The following is a 25,652-nucleotide window of genomic DNA, read 5'->3' as shown; positions in this document are numbered from 1 at the left end:
GCTGAGAGCAGTCTCGGCCTCATGAAACAACAGCAGCCCCAGGGCTGTGTTTCTGCCTGCAGGACAAGGGCCACTTGGCTGCTGCCATTTCTGTCCTCTTGTGGGGGTTTTAGAGGAGAGGATGCTCAGTTCCCAGCAGACTCGGAGGCCTTGTCAAGCCCCTGCTGATGATCCCTTCTCTTTCCCGCTTTTGAAGCCCTTGAGTCAGTCTTTCACTCTTATTTACAGAATCTAGAACTATAAGAGCCATTTACTTCATTATTTACTCTTTCCCTAGTATTGGTACTTATTTTCCATTCTTGAATTTCTGTGTCTTCTAGAAGCATTTACAAGACATGGTGGGGTCGGGGTTTGGTATAACGATTCTTTGGCCTACACTGCCTGATATCCAAGTGTTACGTTTTACACCTCCCTTTGGGCTCTCTGGGGAGTATCTTTGGGAGTCAAGGGGTGTTTCTCACTCTTCCGCCTCTTGTCTTCTCTCAATTTTATTGTTCTTAAGTTGTTTTTCAGTTGTGTCTGACTCCCCATGACCCCATTTTGGTTTTTCTTGGCAAAGATATTGAAGGAGTTGGCCATTTCCTTCTTCACCTCATTTTTACAGGTGAGGAAACTGAGGCAGACAGGGCGAAGTGATTTATCCAGGGCTGCACAGCTAGGAAGTGCCTGAGTTCATGAAGTGAAGTTTCCTGACTCTGAGACCAGAGTTCCATCCACTGGGCCACCTAGCTGCCACTCTCCCGATTTCAGGGGTCCAATTATCCCACTTCCATTTAACCATTTAATAGAATAACTTTTTACAAAAGAATGTTTACTTTTTAAATTTAATTTACTTTTTAATTTTTTTCCCATGGTTACATGATTCATGTTCTCTCCCTCCCCTTTTCTCTCCCCCCTCCGGGAGCTGACAAGCAATTCCACTGGGTAACACATGTATTATTGCTCAAAACTTATTTTCATATTATTCATTTTTGGAATCTAAGAATATTTGCTTTAAAGGTAGAGCCCAAACAAACAAACAAACAAACAAACATTTCTCACATTCTGCCTTCAAGACAGAAGAGCAGTTAGAGCTAGATAATGGGGATTAAGTGACTTGCCCAGGGTCACACAGCTAGGAAGTGTCTGAGGCCAGATTTAAACTCAGAATCCTTCTATCTTTAGACTTGGTTCTCCATCCACTGTATCACTCAGCTGCCCCTTTTGCCAGGTTTTCCTCCACTTTAATATTTTTATATTTTAAATCTGTTCATCTCTTTCTTCTTAGGGACTTTCCACCAGAGATTCATTTTTTCCTGTTCTATTGAGTTTTTAAAAATCTCTACTGAGAGCTCTAAGTTCTGAGTTACCTTCATTCCTAATTTATTCTTTAATGCATTTAATTTCTCTTTCGAACCATTCTGGGGTTTCTTATATGTTGTCCCTTGCTCTCTTATGATTTTGTCAACCTGAAATAAAGAGGGCTACCAAAATAGCAACAAAAAGATCTTGAATCAAGGCAAAGGAATTGCAATTCAGGATAACACACAGCCCCCAAATAATAGAGTGATTCCTATTGAAAACTCAAGAAAGTAGAGGAATAGAAGGGCCTCTCCTCAAAATAATAAGCAGTATTTATTTAAAACCATCTGCAAGTATCATCTGCAATAGGAATAAATTAGAAGCCTTCCCACTAAGATCAGGAGTGAAGCAGGGATGCCCATTATCGCCTCTATTATTTAACGTGTACTAGAAACACTAGCAATAGCAATTAGAGAAGAAAAGGAAATTGAAGAGATTATAAAGTAGGCAATGAGAAAACTAAACTATCACTCTTTGCAGATGATATGATGGTATACTTAGAGAATCTGAGAAAATCAACTAAAAAGCTAGTGGAAATAACAACTTTAGCAAAATTGTAGGATGCAAAATAAACCCACATAAATCATCAGCATTTCTATATATTTCCAACACAATTCAGCAACAAGAGTTAGAAAGAGAGGGGGTAGCTGAGTGGCTCAGTGAATTGAGAGCCAGTCCTAGTGGGAGGTCCTAGGTTCAAATTTGGCCTCAGACACTTCCTAACTGGGTAACCCTGGGCAAGTCACTTAACCCCCATTGCCTAGCCCTTACCATTCTTCTGCCTTAGAACCAATACACAGTATCGATTCTATGACAGAAGGTAAGAGTTTTTTAAAAAAAGAGTTAGAAAGAGGAACTCCATTTAAAATCACTCTAGACCAGTGATGGGCAAACTACTGCCCGTGGGCCAGATGGGGAGGGAATGGGGGCCCCGCTGAAATGTTCTATCCCGCCAGGGACATTATTCTTAATCTGGCAAATACAATGAGTAGGATACAATGCAATGAAACTTTGAAAGAGTTGCCTTAGAAAGAAACTGACAGAGGGGGCCAAAGGAAAGGAAATTGTCAGATTAGGAATAATGTCACACAGCTGAGTAGAACATTTCAGGCCCACACACACACACACATTTGCCCATCACTGCTCTAGACAATATAAAATATTTGGGAATCTATTTGCCCAGACAAACTCAGGAATCATATAACCAAAACTTTTTTTTAAAACACTTTTCACACAAATAAAACTAGATCTAAACAAATGGGAAAACATTAATTGCTCATGGGTAGGATGAGCTAATATAATAAAAATTATAATCCTACCCAAATTAATTTACTTATTCAGTACCATACCTATCAAACTACCAAACTTTTTTTATAGAATTAGAAAAAATTCCAACAAAGTTCATCTGGAAGAACAAAAGATCAAGAATATCAAGGGAACTAATGAAAAAAATGTAAAGAATGGAGGTCCTAGCAGTACCAGATTTTAAACTGTACTATAAAACAGTGATCATCAAATTCATATGGTACTGGCTAAGAGATAGAAGGGTGAATCAATGGAATAGACTTGGGGTAAATGACCTCAGCAAGCTAGTGTTCAATAAACTCAAAGATCCCAGGTTTTGGGAACAAGAATTCGCTATTTGACAAAAACTGCTGGGAAAATTGGAAAGCAGTATGGAAATAATTAAGCTTAGACTGTAAAAGTAAAATGCAAGTATAAAAATAAAGGGGGAAAAACTATGCAAATAAAGGTTCCAAACTGTTCAGATACTTTTGACAGGTGTAATCAAAAGTATCTTCAGGGATAAAGTGAAGTGAAGTGAAGCTTATAAATGAACTCTTCAGGGCCAGGCGCAAGGATGCTAAAGAGACTTGTTATAAAAAATAAAATATTTATTGAAATATATAAGGATAAATGGATTTCTAACTCTAAGGGATTCTAACTCCACCCAAATAAAACTCTCTAGTTCCACAAGGAACCGCTTCTCCTGTGTTTCACAGGCTACACTAATCCTACCTGATCTGAATAACCCAAATTTATACTATTCTAAATAAAACTATCACTATTATCCTTATAATTCTTAACTTCACCTCTAAGTTATAAAAATAACCAAGGCTAGCTGGTTGAATCTCAACAAGAATCAAGTTAGGACTCTGAGCCTTAGAGTCTAAACCAAAGACCAGGTCTTTCTTTGATCTTCTCAGAGTTGAAACAATCTATAAAAACAGTAATAGATAGTCAATAGTGTTTCCCAAGTTGGAAAAGAAAACACTAAGCTCCTTCAGGTCTTTCCTTCTCTTCAGTGAGAAAGAGGCAAAAATGTTACCTCCTCCAGCCCTGAGAGAGAGAGTTGCTGTGTGTGACTCTGCCAACTGCCAGAGACCAACTGCCAACTGCCACCCCCCCAAGAGAGTAACTGTCACAGAAAAATGGTTACAACTGTCAACACTCTCTCTCAGCTCTGCTTCAAATTCCAATTCGTTCTCAAGCCAGTTTCTCTACTTCTTATTTCTAAACTAATAAAACAATACTTATTTTCTAATATCATCCTTATAAGACCAACATCTCACATCTTATACTAAGATAAATTCAGAATGGGGTAAATGACTTAAAAATAAAGAGGGAAATTTTAAGTAAATTAGGTGAACATAGAATAGTATACCAGTCAGATCTATGGGAAAGGAAAGAATTTAAGACCAAACAAGAGATAGAGAACATATATAAAATGAATAATTTTTATTATATTAAATTAAAAAGTTTTTTTTTACAAACAAAACCAATGCAACCAAAATTAGAAGGGAAACAACAAACTTGTGGGAAGCCAATAAGAGAATAGATAAAAATCTGAGACTCCTCTTTTGAACCCTTTTATGATCGTTGTGATTTCTTGTTGAAAATTATTGTGGCCTTACTGAAAAGCTTTAAGTTCCTAGCTAACCAGCAGTTAAAAGGTTAACATTCTTCCCCTTTGGTCAGAAATGCAGCCAAGGCTGAAACCTTAGTTAGCTGGGGCATTTGCCCCTGAGAAAAGTATTCTCAGACTTGGCTTGGTGATAACAAATATAGCAGGAAGTCCAGCCTGGTTCTTATCTTCACCTTGAAGCTTCTAAGCCTGTTGTATTGTCTATGTTAAAAATACAGCTCTGGGAAGTTGTGGTAAACTATCCTTGTGCTTTTGGGTGAAAGGAAGTTTGAATTTCCTATATAATAAACTTGTGACTCAATGGCACTTTGGAGAAGCAGCTATGAGTTAACAGTCAAGATCGTCTCCCATGTCCCATTATTTCCTTATCAACTAAGCCGTCCTTATCAGATTATCAGAGATGATAAATAGATCTCGAGACAAACTGGGAAAAATTTTATAATAAAAATTTCTGACAAAGGTCAATTTCTCAAATTTGTAAGGAACTAAGTCAAATGTACAAGAAATCAAGCCATTCCCCAATTGACAAATGGTCAAGGGATGAATAGACAGTTTTCAGATGAAGAAATCAAAACTATCAATAATCACATGAAAAAGTGTTCTAAAACTCTCCTGATTCAAGAAATACAAATCAAAACAACTCTGAGGTACCGCCAATATAACAGTAAAGGAAAATAATAAATGTTGGAGGGGATATGGCAAAATTGGGACACTAATGCATTGCTGGTAGAGTTGTGAATTGATCCAACCATTCTAGAAAACAATTTGGAATTACAGTCGTCCCTTGCTATATTGCGGCTCACTTATTGTGGCTTAACTATATTGCAGGTTTAAAAAAAAACCTAATTCTGAATTGTGGAGTTTTTGCTATGTCATGGGATTTTGCAGATGAATTTCGCACTGTATACAATGGAAATGCAGTCTGCCACTACTGATTGTGCAAGGCACACACTATTGGCTGATGGAATGAAAGGTAATGTACCACAGCACTGTGTTTTGTATCCTGGGAACTGATTGGCTCAATGACTGCAGCATCAGTCATTTTGCTCTCCCGCACTGTGCCCATACATTCAGCATCTCTCCTTGTCCACTTCACATCAACATCTGATCTCTGCAGATAATGTTGTTCTGCAGCATTGTGTTTTTGCAAAGTTTTGTAAAAGTTTGAATTTATTTCAAGCCCTGTGGCACCCAAATGTGAACCCAAGTGCCAAATTATGTAGGTTTAAGAGTGTAGAAAGTGTTTAAGAGCATATGAAGTGTTTATAAGAGTGTGGGAAAGGTTTATAGGAGAGTAGGCAGGGTTTATAAAGCCTTAAAATATATTAAATAATAAAATAAATATAACGCTGCTACTTTACAGATTTTTAACTGTCACAGGGGTCTCTGGAACATAACTCCCATGATAGGTAAGGGATCATTGTATGCCCAAAGGCTCTTTAAAAGACTGCCTGCCCTTTGATCCAGCCATACCACTACTAGGTTTATACCCCCAAAGAGATAATGAAAAAAAGGCTGTCTAAAAATATTCATAGCCTCACTCTTTGTGGTGGCAAAAAATTGGAAAATGAGGGGATGCCCTTTGATTGGAGAATGGCTGAACAAATTGTGGTATCTGTTGGTGATGGAATACTATTGTGCTCAAAGGAATAATAAACTGGAGGAATTCCATGCGAACTGGAAAAACCTCCAGGAATTGATGCAGAGTGAAAGGAGCAGAACCAGGAGAACATTATACATAGAGATGGATACACTGTAGTACAATCAAATATAACTGACTTCTCTACTAGCAGCATGTAAGGATCCAGGACAATTCTGAGGGATTTATGAGAAAGAACACTGTCCACATCCAGAGGAAGAACTGTGGGAGCAGAAACACAGAAGAAAAACATGATTTATCACTTGATTGTATGGGTATATGATTTGGGGGGTTTGCTTTTAAAAGATGACTGTATTACAAAAATGAGTAATATAGAAATAGGCATCAAGTGATAACACATGTATAACCCAATGCAATTGCTTGTCAGGGAGTGAGGAGGCAAGGGGGGGAGGGAGACAACATGAATCATGGAATCGTGGAAAAATATATTTTAAAATAAATAAATAAGATAATAAAAATAAAAATTTCCAGTTCTTAGCTACAACAAAAAGGGTTGTTATTAATCTGTTTGTACCTATGGTTTCCTTCCATCTTTTGTCTCTTTTGAAGTATGTGCTTGAGTTGAAAAGTACAAATAAAGGACTGATTGGTTTGGGGGGGGGGCAGAGTCCAGAATTACCATCTAGAATGATTGAATTACTCCGCCTTTCTACCAACAATGTCTTGGTCTGACCTTCTTTCCAAAATGCCTCTAACTATGGTCATTTTCCATCTTTGCCAACCTGATAGGTAAGGTAAACCCTTGGAATTGTCTCTATCTGTATTCCTCTTATTATAATGATTTGGAGTATTTTAAATTTAATTGTTGGCAGTTTCATTTTCTTCTTCTGACACTTGCCTGTTTATATCCTTTGGCCACTTATCTCTTGGGGAATGGCCCTTATTAGTATATATTTAGAGCATTTCCCTCCTTGTCTTTTAGATTATTTGAACCATTTCCAACTAGTCTTCCTGTCTCAAGCCTCTCTCCACTCCAATCCATCCTGCACACAGTTACCAAAGTAATTCTCCTTAAGTGCAGGTCTGCCTGTCACCCACCACTATACAATAACCCTCAGGGACTTCCTAGTTCTTCTAGGATCAAATACAAATGCCTTTGGCATCGAAAGCTATTTACTACCTGCTTCCATTCTATCTTTCTTGTCTTCCTTCTTGAGATCCAGGAAAACCACAACACAACACCTAGAGAAAGCAGCAGCAGGACCTTAGAAAAGAAAATCTGGACTAAACAAGGTCCCAAAGTTCCCACTAAAGCCTGTCCCTGATAAAAAGCTCCAGTTTGTGAAGTAAGGCTAGAAAAATGAGCAAACAAAAATTCCCCAAATAAAGAACTATCATGGGACTAGGGATACCTAAGATAACTAGGTGGTGAAGTGAGTGTGGAGTCGGGAAGACCTAAGTTCAAATTTGGCCTCAGATACTAGCTGGGTGACTCTGGGCAAGTCATTTCACCCTCTTTGCCTCAGTTTCCTCATCTGTAAAATGAGTTGGAGAAGGAAATAGCAAACCACTCCAGGATCTTTGCCAAGAAAACCCCGAATGGGGTCATGAAGAGTTGGACATGACTGAACAACACCATCACTTTTAGAAAGTGTTGTCTAAACTCTATTTCAAGTCCCAGAAGTGCAGATGCCTGAATGGAAATCAGAGAAATGGAAGGAAAGATCTGCCCACAGAGGCAGGAGCTACCTTTAAAATAAGGTGGCCTAAACGACCTCTAAGTTTAATTCCATTTAGTTCAGTTGAAACATTGTAGGGAATGATAGGATGACAGGACTTGTGACAAAGAATGCTCTCCACCCACAGAGAAAGAACTGGGAGTAGGAACGCAGATGGAAACGTCATTTGTCACTTGTTTATATGTGTTTGCATATATGCGTATGTTTGCAGGTTTTAGTTCTATAAGATTATTCACTTACAAATCTTAGAACCAATACTATATATAGCTTCAGGGCAGCTCGGTGGCTCGGTGGATTGACAGCCAGGCCTAGAAAGGAGAAGTCCTGGGTTCAAATCTGCCTTCAGACACTGCCTACCTGTGTGACCCTGGGCAAGTCACTTAGCCTCCTTTGCCTAGCCCTTACCACTCTTCTGCATTGGAACTAAGAGGTGGTATTAATTCTAAGCTGGAAGGTGAGGGTTTTTCCACCAAAAAAAAAAAAAATCTTATCAGTCTGCCAGTCTATCATCTATCTATCTATCTAGAGAGGTAGGGAAGGAGGGAGAGAGATAGAGAGAGCGAGAGAGAGCCCGAGAGAGACAGAGAGACAGAGAGACAGAGCCTGACTTGATAGATCAGTGTTGCTCGAAATGAAGCTGGGCTTCGGCGGTTAGGAAACAACTCTCTATAGAACGAGGCATCTCTAGGTGGCTCAGTGGGCTCAAAGCTGGTCTCAGACACTTCCTAGCTGTATGACCCTGGGTATGTCATTTCACCCTGTTGGCCTCAGTTTCCGCATCTGTTAAATGATCTGAGCAAGGAAATGGCCAACCGCCCCAGCACCTCCGCCAAGAAAGCCTCGGTTGGACCCAGTACGGACTGGCGCCCCGGGTATCCGCCGTGCTGGCGGATGCTGCCCGCGGCCAGCGCAGGCAGCGCACTGATGCAGTGGTTGCACTTGCTGGCGCCACATCTGCGGCCAGGAAAGATGAAAGAACTTGACTGAGTCACGCTTTGGGATCCTGGACTCCCAGCCCAGAGTTCTTTGGGCTCCGGCGGGGGCTTTGGCCTCCCTCCCCTCCTTTCCCGCCCTTCTCCCCTCCGCCTCCGGGATCGCCCAGGCATAGCGCTCCCGCAGCACTTCCGAGCCCGCTGGCTGGGGCTCTGCTCCGAGCCCCCTGGGTTGGGCCTTGGGGAGAGTGGCGGGGCATGGGGCCAATGGGAGGGGAGCAGAAGCCGCGCCCCGCTCCTCCAACAGTCGAGCGGCGCACCTGGGCTCCAGGCTCCCGACTTTGCTGAGCGCTCCTAGTCCCTGTGAGTGTCCCGCGCGGGCGACCCCGGCCCGGGCTCAGGTGAGTGACCCACTCCCGGGGCTCTGCGGCCGCCCCCGGCCCCCGCAAGTAGCTGGGGGATTCCCTGACGGACGCGCTCCAGCGCTGGGCCCGCTACAGGGGGTTGGGCAGTGTCCGAGCTGCAAGCGTGGTAGGGTGCGGGGCGCTGGGAGTGGGGGCTCCCCAGGGCCCTCCTGCAGACCGCAGCCCCCGTGCGGGCTCTTCTCCCTCCTTCGCGAAGCCAGGGGATGCGGGGGGAGGGGGTGCGGTGTTTGGCGCCCCCCTGCTGCGCTGCGGGCGGGACGTCCAGGTGAGGGGACCCGGGGGAGGCTGGGCTCACCTGCGCACCCCGCGCCTCCGACGCCCTGGCCCCTCGGAAGGCCCCATCCCTCAGCAGGGCAGGGGGCTCGATCTCTGCCGTCCGCGCTTTTGTTCTCTTGGGGCGGGCTGTTGAAAGGGCTGGGGCAGGGGCCCCTTCTCTTCCCGGGGCCTCGTCTCTCAGTCAGCGGGGGCTCCCAGGACCCGAGGAGTCCGCCGAGGGAGAGCCCTGCTCAGGGGGCAGAAGGACGGGCTTTACGTCAGCATGGGGGCTCCCGAGAAGTAATCTCCGAGCAGGTGCTTCGGCATGCCCCGAAAGGAGAGGGGCGGCTCTGCCGAGGCTCTCTGGGCCTGCCGGGGTTTATCTCTTCTGGCGGTGACCCGACCCCTCCTCCCCTTTCTTCCAGCCCCCCCTTCCCCCCCGGGGGTGGACTACGGCTTTCTGGCCTCCCCGCCCGACAAGGAAAGGTATTCCCCAGTCTAGAACTTCTGAATTCTGGGGCTGCCGTGCCGAGCGCTGCGTCGGGAGGGGACCTCATTAGCAAGCTGCTCGGGCTCCCGGGCCTGTTATCTGTAAGATGAGCTCCCCTCATTTTCCCGGAGAGGGACCGAAGCCCAGAAAGGGGGCCCCTCGCGCTGTCCCACAGACGGTGTCTTCCAGCCCTTGCTGCCCTGACCCTAACTCCCAGGCCTGGGCACAGGTGGGTGTCCGGAGAACTCCCCAACATGCACGCCCCCCCAAACCCCCCCGCAGTCTGCTTAGCCATTCTAGCTGGAGCCTGCAGGGCCCTAGCAGGGGAGGTCCTGGATAAACGTTTGTTGAACTCCCCCTGCCCCTCCCCCGGCTCTGCCCATCAAAAGCCCACTGTCTTTCAAGGCCGCCTTTGTGAAGCCTCTCCCTGTCGGGGGTTCTCTTTCTCCCTCCCTTCCTCCCTCCCCATTCCTCCAGCTTCTCGGTGACTTGCTTCTGTGGCTCATTAGAATTGGGGCGGGGGACCGAGGGCTCCCCTGCACATCCTGGTGGCCTTTGCCTCTCCCGAAGGTGACTTAACTGAGAGTTGGTGAATAAACACCATTTATTGAGCTCCCTATGTGCCAGGCACTGTGCTACGGGCTGCACCTACAAAGGGAGGTCAAAGATGGTCCCCGCTCTGAAGGAGTTCTACACACAAGCTAGATAGAGACGGGATAATAATGGGTGGAGGAGACAGGTTTCTTGCAGAAGGCGGGATTTTTGCAGGGACTTGAAGGAAGTCGAGGCCAAGATGAAGAGGGCAAGAATTCCAGGCAAGGGGGCCAGCTAGTGGAAATCCCTGGAGGCAGGTGATGGAGTATGGATGGAGGGCGAATTGCATTCCAAGGTGGTCTGGGATCTTTCAGGGGTCCGCTTGGCCCAACAGAGAAGTGCAGGGAGTTGTGATTTGGACTTCCAGCCAAGAAGAAACTAAAACTAGAACTCAGGTGTCTTTTCTATCCAACTCAACCCTGAGCCGGCAGCAGACCGAAAGGTTGGGTCCAGAAGGTGTTTTACATTAAAGATCAGCACTCGGTTCTGGAAAAGCCCCCAAATCACAAAGGCCAGGTTAAACGTGAATCCATATGCCAAAAGCAAGATCCAAAGCATTTCCTTTCAGGTCTAAAAGGAACAAGTTTTAAATTAGGAAATGAAACACTTCCTTAAAGTCTCAGTGGGGAATAAGCTTTAAAGAATTTCATGATCTGCCAGAGGCTGTACAGATGTAAGCAGATCCACAAAGGGTTATTAAGGAAAGTTAATTCAATAACCATTTCTTAAGTGCCTCCTTTGGCCAAAGACAATCTCTTGGTTACAGTTTCAATCTCCTGAAGCTCACAGCTCCAAGCTAGGCTCTCATTGTGAAGACTGGTCTGTTGGGCTGACCCAGTGGGGCATTTCTCTCCATTTTCTGCTTGTTCTCAGAGTACCCTTCATTCCCCTGAGAGTTCTTTTATAAGCTAGTGAATAGCCCCCTGGCCGCCTTTGCTCATGAAGCGCTCTTCTCTCTGCAGGGTCGAGGGCCATTTGGGCCTCATGATGTCCCGTAGCCTAGGTTGGCTTGCCCTGTACAGTCTATCGGTATCCCTCTTCACATGTCTCCTCTTTCTGAAGAGGACATCCAAGCCATCTCTAACCCCCATGGCTTCAAGGCAGGCTGGGAGCCCCATAACGAGGCATCCCTTCTGGGCATCTCCAGAGTCCCATCACAACCCCTGTCTGCCCAACCCTGAAGTGACCAATGTATCCACAGCCCTGCCCATCCGTCACCGCCTCTTCCTGACCTACAAGCACTGCCGGAACTTCTTAACCCTGTTACAACCTACAGGCTGCCCTGCTGACACCTTCCTCCTCCTGGCAATTAAGTCACTGCCTGCTCATGTGGACCGCCGGGCAGCCATCCGAAGCACCTGGGGCCGGATCAGAGGGCAGGATGGGGGGCAGAAGCTAAAACTAGTATTTCTCTTGGGGCTGGGGGGAACTTCCCCACCCCCACAGTTGTTGGCCTACGAGAGCCAGGAATTTGATGACATTTTACAATGGAACTTTAATGAGGACTTTTTCAACTTGACTCTGAAGGAGCTTCACCTCCAAAGGTGGCTGGCTACTAGCTGTCCCCAGGCCCAGTTTGTCCTTAAGGGGGACGATGATGTCTTTGTCCACGTGCCCAATGTCCTGGAGTTCCTACGAGGGCAAGACCCCAGCCAGGATCTCTTTGTGGGGGATGTGATCAAAGATGCCCTGCCTAACAGGAACATCAGGGTCAAGTACTTCATTCCCCCATCCATGTACCGTGCTCACCACTACCCTCCCTATGCTGGAGGCGGAGGCTATGTGATGTCCCAGGAAACAGTGCGAAGGCTCCAGGCTACAGTGGAGGAGGTAGACTTGTTCCCCATTGATGACGTTTTTGTAGGGATGTGCTTGAAGAAACTGGGAGTGAAGCCAACCCACCACGCAGGATTTAAGACCTTTGGGATTCGGCGACCCCTGGACCCCTTGGACCCATGTCTGTACAAGGAGCTACTGCTGGTGCACTGTCTCAGCCCCCTGGAGATGTGGACTACATGGGCTTTGGTGCAGGATGAGGGCCTGAGGTGTGCTGCCCCTCCTGCTCAGGCCCAACAGACTGGCTGAAGGAGAGGTCTGGATTGGTAGTGCTCAGGGGCTAGTAGGGGCTTTTGCTATTGGTTCCTTTTTTATCAAGACTAAGAAAATTGAGAGCTTTTAACTAATATAGCTTTTTGGGCAGTCATGTCCTAAGTTGTAGTCCCACAGATTCCCTTTAACTTTGATTAAAAAAAAAAAAAAACACTCAAAAAGAACCTGGCTAATGGATGGGAGTGTGCGGAGAGTTTGGCTGGTGGCCCCAGAGATATCTCAACCAGCCCCATCTATCAAAGCAATGGGGTTTTTTAAAGAAATAAGTGAACTCCAGGTTTAGTAAGTGGTTTTTCTACACACCTTGGGGGTGGGATAGTCTGGCTAGCTTCATTTCCTACCCAAAAACCTCATGAGTACCATAAACATTCACGAAAACGCACCTCTTTTGGCAAAAGCAGAAGGAAGAGACTAGTAAAAAAAAGCAAAGCAACAGCAGGCAAGGAGGATTTCATCAAAGTGACTCCTATTTCATAACCAAGCACAAATCCATTTCATGAAGTACCTTCCTCAAATGTGCAGCCAGGCCTTCCAGTAGGACCTGCCCAGGCACTTGTCTTGGCCACACTTAGACTAAAGGTAAGCCAAGTCAAAGGGGGCAAGCTTTTTAAAAACAAACCTTACAAACAGTACTACAACCCCAAACAATTCACATCCCTTAAGAGGAAACTGATGCTTAAATAATTTACATTTGGAAACTTGAACAGAGTTGAAAATGGGGGCAAACTTTCTACTTAAACTAGTGGTAATAAATGGGCTGCGTCCCGTCCGCAGGTACTGAGGGAGCCTGAGCCTCTCTTTTGGAAAAGGCAACTAGAAGAGCCCAAGAGGGCTGCGGAGGGCAGCTTCAATGACTTGAATGTTTAAACAATATAGGAGCTGGATTGCTATGAACAATGCCCATTTTACCCTCCTACAAAGTAGGAGGTGAGGTGTAGGACAACAGATGGAGGGGATCTCTGGGTGTCCCAACACATGGACCCTGCTGCCTATCTCAGGAAAGGTTTTACAACTCTGAGCTAGTCCCTACCCCAGCTTCCAGAACACTCCCCTTTTTGTTTTCAAAGGCAATCAATGTACCCATCTTCACAATGCTAGTGCCTACAGGGAGAGGCTTCCTCAATCCTCACGTAAGTAGGCCTCATGTTCATGGTCTGTCAGCTGAGGGCCCCCAGTGCTTGGGCGCTGGGATGAGACCCCTTCTGGCTCCTCTGGTCTTTTAAGGAGTAGCTCTTCAGTTTGGGCCTCAGCCAACTTGGTCTCAGCTGTCTGGGAGAGCTGGCGAACTTCCTGAATTTGAGTCTTCACCAGGTGAATGTGATTTCGAGCTGTGACTGAGGCTTGATCAGCACCTGGAAGCAAATTGAGCAGCTCAAGTCAGCAGCAGCAGAGATGGAAAATATCAGTTTAGTCCATAAAGAGATATAGCTTCCAGGGGAAAACCAAAACTAAAACTATGGCAGCCAAATTGGAGTCACAGAGTTTTGTTTAGGAACTTGTTTAGGAACTTGAACTCTATTTAGAACTTGAGTTACTCAGCTCACCTGGAACACTTGTTCTTGGTGATGCTTGTAGGGCCCCCTGCCTCACTCAGCCAGGTGTCCAGGAACCTGAGCCTCTCCTTGCTTGGGAATACTCAGCTTATGCGCAGCAGAAGCTCAGTAAATGAGCCTCCTCTTTCTTTGGCTAGTATAGATTTAACAATCAAAGCACTTCCCCATTGATAAAGACACTAGCATCTTTCTCCAACCCCTCTGCAAGAAAACCACCCTTCCTTAGCTAATGGTAAATAGAACCTCAAGGCTATAACCACACTTCTTGATGCTCTGTTCCTCTGATGTCAATCTGCAATATGACAAAGGTTGAGATTCACTTATTTCCTTACACCATTAAAATCATCCTCAACCTGAGCCTTCATTTTAACATTTGCAAAATGAGGATAATAATCCTTGCATGACTAGGTTGTAAAGAAAGATCTTTGTAGACAAAGCATTATAGGAATGTGAGTTTTTAGCAGCAATGGTGATTTATGGCTGAGAAAACAAGCTCTGAGATGTTAAAAGACTTCATGAGGAACAAAGCAAGGCCTATGAATCTGAGTCTGATTCTTTTCCATTAGACTACCCTGCTTCTCACAGGAATATGTACCTTGGAAGAAGCTATTGTCAACTAGTTAAGTGATCTGAGGCAAGTCCCTTCTGTTCTCCAGCTCTCAGTTTCCTATTCTGTAAGAGAAGGGGTGGCCTTGATCATCTCAAAGATCTCTTCAAGTTCTAAAATGTTACATGTGGCTCAGCTTCAGACTCCTCAGGACTGGTCCTTGATCTCCTCATTTCTGACGACTTGGGTAACATACTAGCTTTCACTAGACCCTTTCCTCCCAGCAGCATCCACAGAAGAGACATAATGTTCTTCGTTAGAACTAAACTCTTAGCTCCTTCATTTCTTGCTGTCCTAAGACAAGTGCCTGAGACAAACACACACTCAGCAGAGAAAGGCTTCAGAGCTGCTCAAACTATCCATTTGGGATGGCACTCAGGGCCTTGGGCCTCAATTCGGGCTCTGATTCTGTTACTAACTTACTCTTTCCTTTTCCCTTCTCCATGAATTTGACATTCCACAAATGGTCAGGTGACACTCCCTCCCTGGCAGAAGATGGTTCTGGGCTATGCTCTCAGGCTGTCAGAAAGGCTCCCTGCCAAAGGGAAGACAGCAGCCAGGTTTCCCCTTACACCAGCAGTCTCCTCAAGGACAGAGATGCCATACTCCACTGACTACTCCTCCTGCCTATCCCTGGCTGAAGAGTGCAATCTTGGTAATCCCATGTGATTGAGCAATCTATGGCTGCTGCTGGGCATACCTGACTGGTAGGCTGCTTCTGCTGCCATTTCAGACAGACTCACAGCAGTCATCCAAGTTGCTTCTAACTTTAAGTACTCTTCTTGTTTTGAAGACATCTGTAAATTAAAGAAAGCATTTCAGTCGGGAAAAGAAAGTTCAAAGCCTCATAGAAGTGACTTCCTTAAGATGGCAGTGCTTTGGAGTAGCTAGGTAGTACAGTGGATAGAAAGCCAGGCGTAGAGTCAGGAGGACTTGGGTTCAAATTTGGCCTCAGTCTCTTCTTAGCTATATGACCCTGGGCAAGTCACTTAATCCCAACTGCTGCTCTTCTGTCTAATATTAATAATACTGATACTAAGACAGAAGGTAATGTTTTGTTTTGGTTTTTTTAAGATGGTAGTGCTTTATTGGGAGATTACTGATGAGGTAACTCAATTTAACATTTGCTTTCCTGGATAAAATGGAAATGATTACTACAAAATTATATGTGATTTTGTTTTGTTTTACCTCAACCCTGGCTCCTATGATCACCTGCCACACTGCATCTTCCTCTTGAGAATTCATTTTCCCAAGTAAACTTGAGTATTGTCGATACAGAGACACTAATGTGTAAACCGCCTGCAAGTAAAGAGATGAATTGGTTTAAGAGGAGTCTCAACAGGATGGCCAGACAAAAAAAATTTTTTTGCTAAGGGTCTAGTAAGGCAAAAGCTCTGTTCAAGTATCTGGGGCACAGAGCCAAAAAGGAAATTGTTCCCGCCTATAAGGAGCTACCTTTGTCCCAAGGGTTAAGTATTGGAAAATTTTCTTTAAAAAGAAAGTCAATAGACAGCTCTAGTCTCAGTACAATGAGCCCTAAGCCAGTATCTGTAGAATCCTCCTGGGTTTAATGCTGAGCAACCAGATGGCCATTCCATCGCTCTCTAGTGACTTTCATTTTCTTGGTATGTGTAAGAATTAGCTTTTGACTGAAACAAGGTCTTCTGGAGTCAACTAAAGGGTTTTCCAAGAGTCAATTAATGGTTAATCTAGGTTTTAAATTTTTCTTCCTTGTCCTCATTCCCACTTTCAATATCTAGACTTCATCAAGATGCTGTTTCACTAGAAAGGAAAATGAGAACTGTCAACATTAATACCTATTAGATAAAAAATTTAGGAAAGTAAAATTAAAACCAATAGCCTTTAAAAGAAGACAATCTTTTGATTTTACCTTTTTATGCTACAGATTTAGATATCCAAAGCTGATTTATACACTGCACCACTGAAGACAAACTTACCCTTGTGTACTCTGTGATGGCTTCAATCAGGGCATATGTGGTTTGTGAGAGAAAGGTGGAGGTGCTGTCAGTCACCAAGGAAACCGCCCTCTTCATGAGTGCTTCATTACTAAGAGAGTGAGGCTCTGTCTTCTGAAAAACAAAGTGTGCATTTAGGGACAGTTTCGTGTTCAAACACTTGCCTGTAAGAGCAAAGACAGTAGAAGCCAAGTCCACTTAAAGACTGGCCAAGTGGCAACCCTCTGTACAAAAATAGTTAGCTAGCAAGTGGACAGACCACTAGGCCTGGAGTTAGAAATTTGAATCTGGGTTCAAATCTGGCCTCGGACACTTCCTAGCTTTGTGACCCTGAGCAAATAGCTTAACTCCAATTGCCTCGCCCTTGCTGCTTCTGCCTTAGGATTAAACTAAGACAGAAAGAAAAGGTTTAAAAAACAAAAACCAGAGGACACAAGAAGCAAACATTTCCTTTTCCTTAGGGTGAATCTCTTTGAATAAGGCATCAGATTATTTTTCTAGATAAATAAAACAAATAGTTATAAATAAGGTCTATAGTTATTTTTATATGTATAAAAGTATGTGTATATAATACACACACTTCATATACAACTATACTAAGTTAAGAAAATAGCATTTGAGGAAAAATATTTTACATTGGTCTTGGTCCATTAAATTAAAAAAAAGTTGCCCTCTTGCTATATATAGTAGTATATGCTTGTAAATCCTGCCACCAGGAAGACTGAGGATGGTGAATTTTTTGAGGTCAGGAATTCAAGACAGTCTGGCACCAAGATAGTGAGCCCCTGGGACCTGGTGGGTTGGAGGGCCTGAGGAAGAGTGAACTAGCCCTGGTCAGACATAAAGTAGGCTTTAGCTTTCTGTTGATCATAGTAGCACCAGGCCTGTAACTGGTCACTGCCCTTCTACTCTAAGCAAGATAGGGAGACCCAATCCAAAACAAATAAACAAAAAAAATCCCTTTTCACCTAGAGAAAGAAAAAGAAACCCAGTCAGTTTTAGTTAAACACTGGCAACATCTGGGCCAGGTCACTGCTAACGGGGGCTGCCTTCTTCTCAAGGCTGCTGTTTTGTACATGCTTTGTGTTCCACTTGGCTTTGCCTTATCCTCAACATGTTTTTCCTTTGCTATTTATAGTGTAACTACTTACAACAACTGGCTGATGAAAGTAGCAGTAATATGCATCCTGGCCTTCTAGAGGTCAAGCCAAATACCTTTGTTGGCAACCAATTTCTCAGGAATCTCATGAAATTGTAACTTGCAAGCAGCAATTGGAGCCATAAAAGCTGCTTTACTGTAGGACTCGGGCACCATTCTATTCAAGAGATATTGGTGGTACATCCTGTACTATCTGAATTACTACTATGAAAGGTGGAAAAAAGAAAGACACAGGACCCTATGTGACTCCACAGTTATTAAGGAAATATGGTTCATACACAAAACACCATGAACTAATAAAGCACCACACCAGGAGAAACAAGGGCCCAAATATATGAGCAGTCAGTAATGTTCCATTAATATTAGTTGTAGTTATGGAAAGAAGGTGTTATGGAGGGTCTGGCCTTTAGCTGGGCCTAGAATGATTGTCAGATCTTGGATGGGCCCAAAGTTGAGCCTGAACCAACTAGGTCAGTGATTACACAACCCAGGTTAGAAGACAGGGTCCATGTTGGGACATACTGAGAGCTAAATTTGGATTGAGTAGTATAGAACTAGTCTGAAAGGCCTGGAATTCCAATAAGAATTTAGACTGAATTGCATAGGCAAGAGGGCACCACTTATAGGTTCTCCAAGTAGACCAACCAATCAATCTACAAGCATTTATGGAATGCCCATGTGCCAAGCACTGTGTTAGCCACTAGTAATAAAAATATAAAATAAGAATTCCTGCCATTGGAGAGCTTATATTCTCTATATATTCTGTATATCTTATATTCTTTCAGGATGGCATGAGTAGGGTAATGATAGTGTGAAGAAGAAAGGGTAAGGGGTCTGGCTATGGTGACTGAGAAACAAGGAAACAAGTTAGGACCCTTTGTAGTAAGCCAGTAAGGATAACAGCACAAAGATTTGTTTGAAAAGTAACTAATGATAATGGATTAGAATTGGAGAGGTCAAGTCCTGGGAATATTAATTTCAAAAACTCTAGCATAAAAGTTACAGTTGAAGCCATTAGTGGTTAAGCTAAATTCATATGACTAATTTGCCTTGCTGTTGTGTTGAAAATGTTTTCAGAAATCTTAAAATGTTTCAGTCAAGGGGGCAGCTGAGTGGCTTAGTGAATTGAAAGCCAGGCCTAGAGACAGGAGGTCCTAGGTTCAAATCTGTCCTCAGACACTTCCTAGCTATGTGACCCTGGGCAAGTCACTTAGTCCCCATTGCCTATCCCTTACCACTCTTCTGCCTTGGAACCAATACATAGTATTGATTCCATGACAGAAGGTTAAGGGTTATTAAAAAAAAAAAAAAAGTTTCAGTTGAAACAGTACTGGACTGTTGCAAAGCCAGCTCCCCTCCTCAAGGATGTGGTCACAATATCAGTGTATCAATACCCAATAAGGCTTAAATTCAACAAACATTTATTGAGTACCTTTGTTCAAGGTGCTAAAGACACTACTACCAAGTACATCATCATACTTTACCTGTGCTATAGGAATGGCACATAGGGTTACTCCAAAACCTGCTGCCACTGTTTTGTGCCAGGGTCCCACCAAATCTGAGAAACGGCATCTCCTCAATTTCGCTGCAACTGGAATATGCTGCCTATAAATCAAAAGATGTTCAGAACAGTGAGAGAAAAGCCACGTTTAAAGAAAAGCTTGATGAATAAATCTTCAAAAGGGTTCTTTTAATTATTTGGGGGGGCGGGGGTTAAAAAATGCTAACCATTGCTCCTTGACTACTTTGTCCAAACAACACTAGCCAATAAAGCCACCCCAAAAAGTAGTGAACCTGAAACTTTACCAAGATAGACTAACATGTTGTTTTATGTCAGCGGTTCCTTGGGGGGAAAACTAGCCATAGGCAACATTACCAAGTGGAACAGAGGCACCCCAGGGGCCTCCAGGTTAGGAAAACAGCAGCCAGGTGTGAAGTTTTCTTCTCTTAGCTTAAAAAGAATTGAGTCAACTGGGGCTGAGGTCAGGTGCCAAAATAATGATCTATACCAGCTCCCAGGGCTCACTTAAGTACCCAACAATTCCTATGAGCACTTTCCATCTTCAAATAGTAAAACTCTTGTCGTGATGTGAATCTGGTCTTCCCGACTCCACGCCAAAGGCCGTTTCCACTCCCTACACTTTCTTTGTTAGTGGAGTCTGACCCAGGAGTGACTCGAGGCCTGGCAGCCGGGGGCCTCTCCTACCCAGTATTCGCTCCCGTTGGGCTGCCAGTGTGTTTGAGATGCAGAGCCCGTTCCTGCCTTCAAATATCTTACAATCTAAGCAAGATGAAAACGGGTCAGGTCTGGGTTAGGGGGTGGGGTCAGAGGTCAAAGGTCTGAGCGGGCTCCCAAAGGACTCCCAGGAGGTGGCGGGGCCAGATAGGTAGAATCGGAGCCGAAAAGGCAGGAGGCGGACCTCCGTTGTGGCGGGGTCACCACGCCAGTGACGGTTCGTCCTCGCCCTCCTGAGCTCCTCGCGGGGCCTCAGTACCTGAAGAAGGAGCTGACGCTGCGAAGAACCCAGCTCCTCAGAGCCGCCATTCCACAGCGGACGCCTAGCAGCGGGCGCCGGAAGTGACGTGTCAGCAGGTCCCCGCATCCGACAGGACTAGAGGACGTAGCCCCGCCTTCAGGGTGACGTGTGGGGGAAGGGGCTATGCAGCCACGCCCTCTGAAGAGGGGAGGAGAGATCGCAGGCAGGCTGCAGGTCCCGCCCCCAAGGGTGTGGGAGGAGGAGCGTAAAAGACTCTGGGCCCCGCTCACCGGAGGGAGGAGTCTGCCTGAGCTACACCTCCAAGGGCGATGGGAGAGGGAGGAGGGAACTCTCCCTGCCTAGGCCCCCGAGAAATGGGGAAGATTGCTCACACAGCCAGGCTGTGGTTCCAGTCTCCAGAGGAGGGATGTTAGGTGGAAGAAGCGCTCTCAGGGATTGCGGACCCCACCCCCAGGGGGAGGAGGAGCCCTCGCAGCCCGGATTCTGTCCCCAAGAGTGGGTGGAGAAGGAAGTCTAGAGTCCAGGGCCCGGCCCCAGGGTAATAGGAGAAAAGTTCCCGAGGCCTAGGTCCCACCCCCCAGTAGCAGGGGGATGAGGAGTCTGCGTGATCTGGGTCCCACATCTAAGAGCGGGGGGAGGGGGAGGAGGAGCTCTTGAGACCTTGGCCCCGCCCCCAGGAGAAGGGTGGGAAAAGCTCTCGAGTCTGGGCCCCGCCCCCAAGAGCAAGGGAAGGGGAGGTCTTCTGGAGACCTGAGCCCCGCCCCCAAGCAATAGAGGGAGGAGGAGCTCTCAAGGGTTGCGTTCGGCCCCCCTAAACAGTGGGAGGTGGAGAAGGAGCTCGAGATCTCTGGGCCCCGCCCCCAAGAGCAGGGGGAAGGGGTGGTCTGGAGACCCAGGTCCCCCCGCCCCCAGGTAGGGGAAGGAGGAGCTCGCGGGGCCTGGGCTCCGCCCCCGGGAGTGGCGGAGGAGGTGCTTGCCCGCCTGGGCTCCGCCCCATCAGCTTCTCAGAGCTAGAGGTCCGGGTCAGAGAAGGGAAGGGGAGAAGACCCTAGAGGAGGATGAGGACTAGGAGGAGCAAGGCCAGTTGGTGGCTGAAGGCGACCTCGCGCGGTCGGGTCGAAGGTCTCCCGCTCTCAGCTCTCCCCGCCCGTCCGCAGCCGCGACGAGGTAGTGAAGTTTCGGCGCGCGGTCCCGGGAGCGGCTGGAGCAGCCTCCTTGGCCTGGGGCCCAGCAGGGGCCATGACAGGTTCGGAGCTGTCACTTCAGCACCAGGAAGTAGGTGGTCCAGCCGGCCAGCAGCAGTGCCCCGATCAGCACGGTGTAGCTGAGCAGCACGAAGGCCAGCAGCTCCCGCAGCGCCCGCAGCACGTGCACTGCCCACGAGGTCCGCATCGCAGCCCCGCTCGCCCCGGGGCGTCCGGCCGGCCCTGCCCTGAGGGGAGAGGCGAGAGAAAGGGAGCCAAGCGAGCTGGAGCTGAAGCCGTCCCGGCTATTTCCAGCCCCAGCTCCAGGATCGATAGTTGCTCCCTCAGCATTGTTAATGCAGTAATGGACGGTAATGGACTGACTGGGTGATCAGGGGGTCCCATGGAGCTGTGGCTGCTCGACTTGCCCCTCCCTCGCCGCCCCTAGCCGAGGCACAGTGACCCCAGCCCGGCCCGGCAGCCCAGACTGCCGCCTCCCTCGCCTCTACCCACCTACCTATCCCAGTCAAGAGTTCGTGGCCCGCCTGCAGCGGCCGAACTTTCCTGCGCGCGTTTCTCCCTTCGGACTTTCCTGGCTGAGTTACAGCCCGGTGCCTCCTCTCTCCGTCGTCCGGCCCAGCCCGAGGGTGAGTGAGCCCGCACCGAGCCGGGGAGCTCCTGGCGGAGCAAGCGAGGAGGGGCCAGGGGCCTAGGGCCCGCCCCCGGCTCCTCTCCCGGCCAGTGCAGGGGCGCGCCTTCCGGGGGAGGGAGGGGTGTGGTCCGGCTTCGAGCCCCGCCACGCCCTTTCTGGCTTCTAAAACCCAAACTCAACCGGGTGTGGTCCAGGCGGCTCCAGCTATATATAACCTGCAGCCTCCGACGCCGGCCCAGGGAAGCTGGGGGAGGGTTCCCCGCAGGCCAAGGTCAGTGAGGCTGAGGGGCAAGGCCAAGGCTATCTTCCTAAAGGAGTGAACGGTTTCGTTAGGGGAGGGAGAAACACCGATAAGAAAGACAAAGGAGGCTGGCAATGAAGAGAGAACAAGAGATTTACAGGTGGAAGGGTCTCCCAACTTCACTCCCCATCTTATAGAGGTGGAAACTGAGGCTCCCCAAGGTCGTCTAGCCAGCAAGGGGCAGACCTGATCTGGTCCCTGGTTCTGACTCCCAATTCAGGGCTCTGTGGGAGCCTGTCTGAACTTCGGAGTTTAGAGGGGGCTAACCAGTGCAGGTCTTATAACCAAAGGTTCAGAAAAAGGGCTTCACCATGACCACTGACAGAGACAGGTGGAGAACTGAAGCCATCCCCTCAGAAACATGGCAATAAACAAAGAATTCAAAAGCTTGTGCTGCTTTGGGGTGATTTTGTTTGGAATGAAGATATCATAAAAGTGGACAATCTTTTTTGACCTTTAAGCAAGTAAGCAGGATAGAGAAGCAAGGCTTTCCATTGTCCATCAACCCTTTTCCAACATCATCAGCCAGGGCAAATGGTTCCTTAATTTAATCAGGATCTCTTATTATCAAATTATTGCCTCAGCAGCAGCCAAGCCAAAAACAGGAGCAGAGCATTATCAAGCTGTTCAGGAAGTCTGTTAGTAGTAATTGCTCCTCTAGAGAGTTGGTCATCCAAAGGGCTCCTCTGGCTTAAAGAAAAAAAGTAGAAGTCTGTCTAAGCTTCCAGTAAAGACATCATTAAGGCATCGTCTCCCACAGTAAAGTCAGTGCATGAAAAGATGGTATTAAAACAGTCCTTGACTTGGATCATTTTAATATATTTTCATCATTAACCCTTACCTTCCATCTGAGATCGGTACTGTGTAGGAGTAGTAAGTGTTAAGTGATTTGTCCAGGGTCACACAGCTAGGAAGTGTCCAAGGCTAGATTTAAATTTAGGATCTCCTGTCTCTAGGCCTGGCTCTCAAACCCCTGAGCCACCCAGCTGCCCCCTCTCTTACTAACTCTTGCTGCTGAGTTGTGTTGGAAATATATAGAAATGCTGATGATTTATGTGGGTTTATTTTGCAGCAGAAGGCTGCCTACAATCTCATTGCAGGCATTTTAATCACTGCTGCCTGCTCTTCTATCATTCTAAATATCATAATACAATGATCTCAGAATATGGACTGTACTAAGTGGTCCAGCATTATCATGCATCTAAACAGATGCAGTTGACCAGCCAAGACAGAACAAAAACTCGGGTTTTATCCAGGTAGTCTCTGAAATTGCTTACTGCAGAGAAGGCCTGAAGAACCTGAGTACACTCTCCTGAGAGATCCTAAGGGTTAAGCACAGAATGGGTCCTGCAAAGTGAAGAGGTGAAGGGAGAGAATGACCCTGGGCCAGCAGTCTTTGGGCTGGTCTTAGCCTGCCCACACTTACCCCTGCCATCTTGGGTGGATGCAGCTGGTCAGAGCTCAGAGATGGAGAGCAGCCCCCCACTATGAATTTTTACCCTTTCTATCTGTCCCAAGTTTTCTCCTGAAGAATTGGTACTTGTCTTCCTCCTCTGTTTTGTTCCATACAAATTGAGTAACTCAGGTATATGAACACTAAGTCACCCAAAAGTTCACATGAAACTGTGTTGGAAATGTTTAATTCCAAATTGCTTCTTCATGCCACTAGCCACTTGGGGGTCCTTTTTTCTATCTGAACCTGTGATTATGGATGCCTGCAGGGAACTTCCAGGAAAGAAAATCCTGACACTAATTTGCAAATTGGCAATTAATTTGTAATTTCTAATCTCAGAACTACTGGGGTCATTCATGGCCACACAATTAGGATGTGTCCAAATGACTTGAACCCAACCAGATCTCCCTGACTCTCAAGGCTGGCGCCCTAATGAAAAAAGTTGTTTTTTTTTTTAATTTAAATAAATGAATAATAAAAATAAAGCACTAAATTAGGCAGCAAGCTAAAAAAAAGCAGCATTCTTTAGTTGCACTATTTCCCATAATCAATCATATTCTCAAGTGATACCTTTTGAGCACAGCTGTCAGGTACTGTTGTATCATAAATACTCAAAAGGGTATAAAGTAAAGCAAGGCAACCTTGGGGAGGGTCTGTATTGTGAGTGTTCTTCTACAGTCACTGTTCCTGTTTGGACATAGAGATGATTAGAAAGATAAAAGAAGATATTTCTGTTCCCTAGAAGCAACTATTTGAATTGTACAGTGTATTTCAGTCTTTCTAGATGTCCAGAATGGGAACAGCAGAAGACAGGTGTTTCATCAGTGGGCCTTTCCCTGCCCCAATTCAAACAAGGCTGTGATGAGATATAACTAGGGGACATGGAGCTGGCAAGTTTCCACAGCCTGACTGTGAAGGTTTTCCCAAAGGGGATAATGTGCTGCTTTTCATCTTTCTACCTTTTAGTTCCATGGCCAGTGTTTCTCTTATTCCCATTAAACCAGTAGTTAATACTTGAATTGAATTCTCTGATATTGTCCAGAGTTGTAGACAAAATAAAACCAAGAACTACCAGTTTAATACAATAGTCTCCCCAACAACACAGAAGTCCAGCCATCATGTAAATAATATGCCCTTTTCAAGAATGAATGATGCCCTATTCCCAGACCTTTCATCAGTGAATGCCCACCCTCAGTGACAAAAACTGCCCCAGTACTGAATGAACTTACACAAATGAATTTAATGTGTAATTATCTGTTGCTTTTTATTTACAAATGAAGCAGTTAATGTTTCTAAGTCTTCCACTGAATGACTTATTAAAACCTGACTTAACTTGGCCTAAAGCAAAAAGAAAGAAGAGAGTGAATATTTAGCACAAGGGTCCCAACTGACTTGACTATAAAGAAGAGAACACGTAGCCAAGAGAAAGGACTCTAATTTAAAATCCTGTGTCGAAAACACTGGTCTAAGCCTGGGATCCTGAAATGCTTAACAGGAAGATTTAATTTGACTTAATAACATAGCTATGGACTGAGGGACACAAGTAAATCAATCGCCTTAGGATAATGAAGAAACCACCCATGAAAGCAGTACCTGGGGGAAGCTGAGGCTTGTCAGAACAGACAGAAGTGGGAATGGAAGAGGGAAGGGAAGAGGCAGGAAAGGAAGGGGAAAATACAAAGTTTCTGGTTTTTTAAGGAAGAGAAATCCCAACAGCATTAAGTATTGCTTGGTCCCAGGCACTGTCTGCCAAAGTTCCTATTCTCAATTGGGAATGAAGCTGGATTGGGCAACAGAGGGCTGCCTACAATCTCAGTGCAAGCATTTTAATCACTGCTGCCTGCTCTTCTATCATTCT

At 45.9% G+C, this 25,652-nt stretch overlaps 2 protein-coding genes across 2 annotated transcripts; one reads left to right on the top strand and one right to left on the bottom strand.

Moving 5' to 3' along the window:
- The first annotated feature begins 11,289 nt into the window (after positions 1–11,289).
- Positions 11,290–12,387, top strand: B3GNT4 (UDP-GlcNAc:betaGal beta-1,3-N-acetylglucosaminyltransferase 4). Its single transcript, XM_044658767.1, has one exon. It carries the CDS (start codon positions 11,290–11,292, stop codon positions 12,385–12,387), a length of 1,098 nt encoding a protein of 365 aa, XP_044514702.1.
- A 473-nt stretch (positions 12,388–12,860) lies between these two features.
- Positions 12,861–20,268, bottom strand: DIABLO (diablo IAP-binding mitochondrial protein). The gene is made up of 6 exons (XM_044658766.1): positions 20,202–20,268; positions 19,191–19,311; positions 16,530–16,661; positions 15,760–15,870; positions 15,272–15,368; positions 12,861–13,763 (listed from the first exon to the last, which is right to left on the bottom strand). The coding sequence occupies exons 1-6, from the start codon at positions 20,249–20,251 to the stop codon at positions 13,531–13,533; spliced, it is 744 nt and encodes a 247-aa protein (XP_044514701.1). The 5' UTR covers positions 20,252–20,268; the 3' UTR covers positions 12,861–13,530.
- Positions 20,269–25,652: the final 5,384 nt, after the last annotated feature.

The sequence above is a fragment of the Gracilinanus agilis genome, chromosome 1, assembly GCF_016433145.1.
Source record: "Gracilinanus agilis isolate LMUSP501 chromosome 1, AgileGrace, whole genome shotgun sequence".
NCBI classification, from domain to species: domain Eukaryota; kingdom Metazoa; phylum Chordata; class Mammalia; order Didelphimorphia; family Didelphidae; genus Gracilinanus; species Gracilinanus agilis.
The sequence above is the reverse complement of the archived record's forward strand: the minus strand, read 5'-3'. Positions and strand labels throughout refer to the sequence as shown.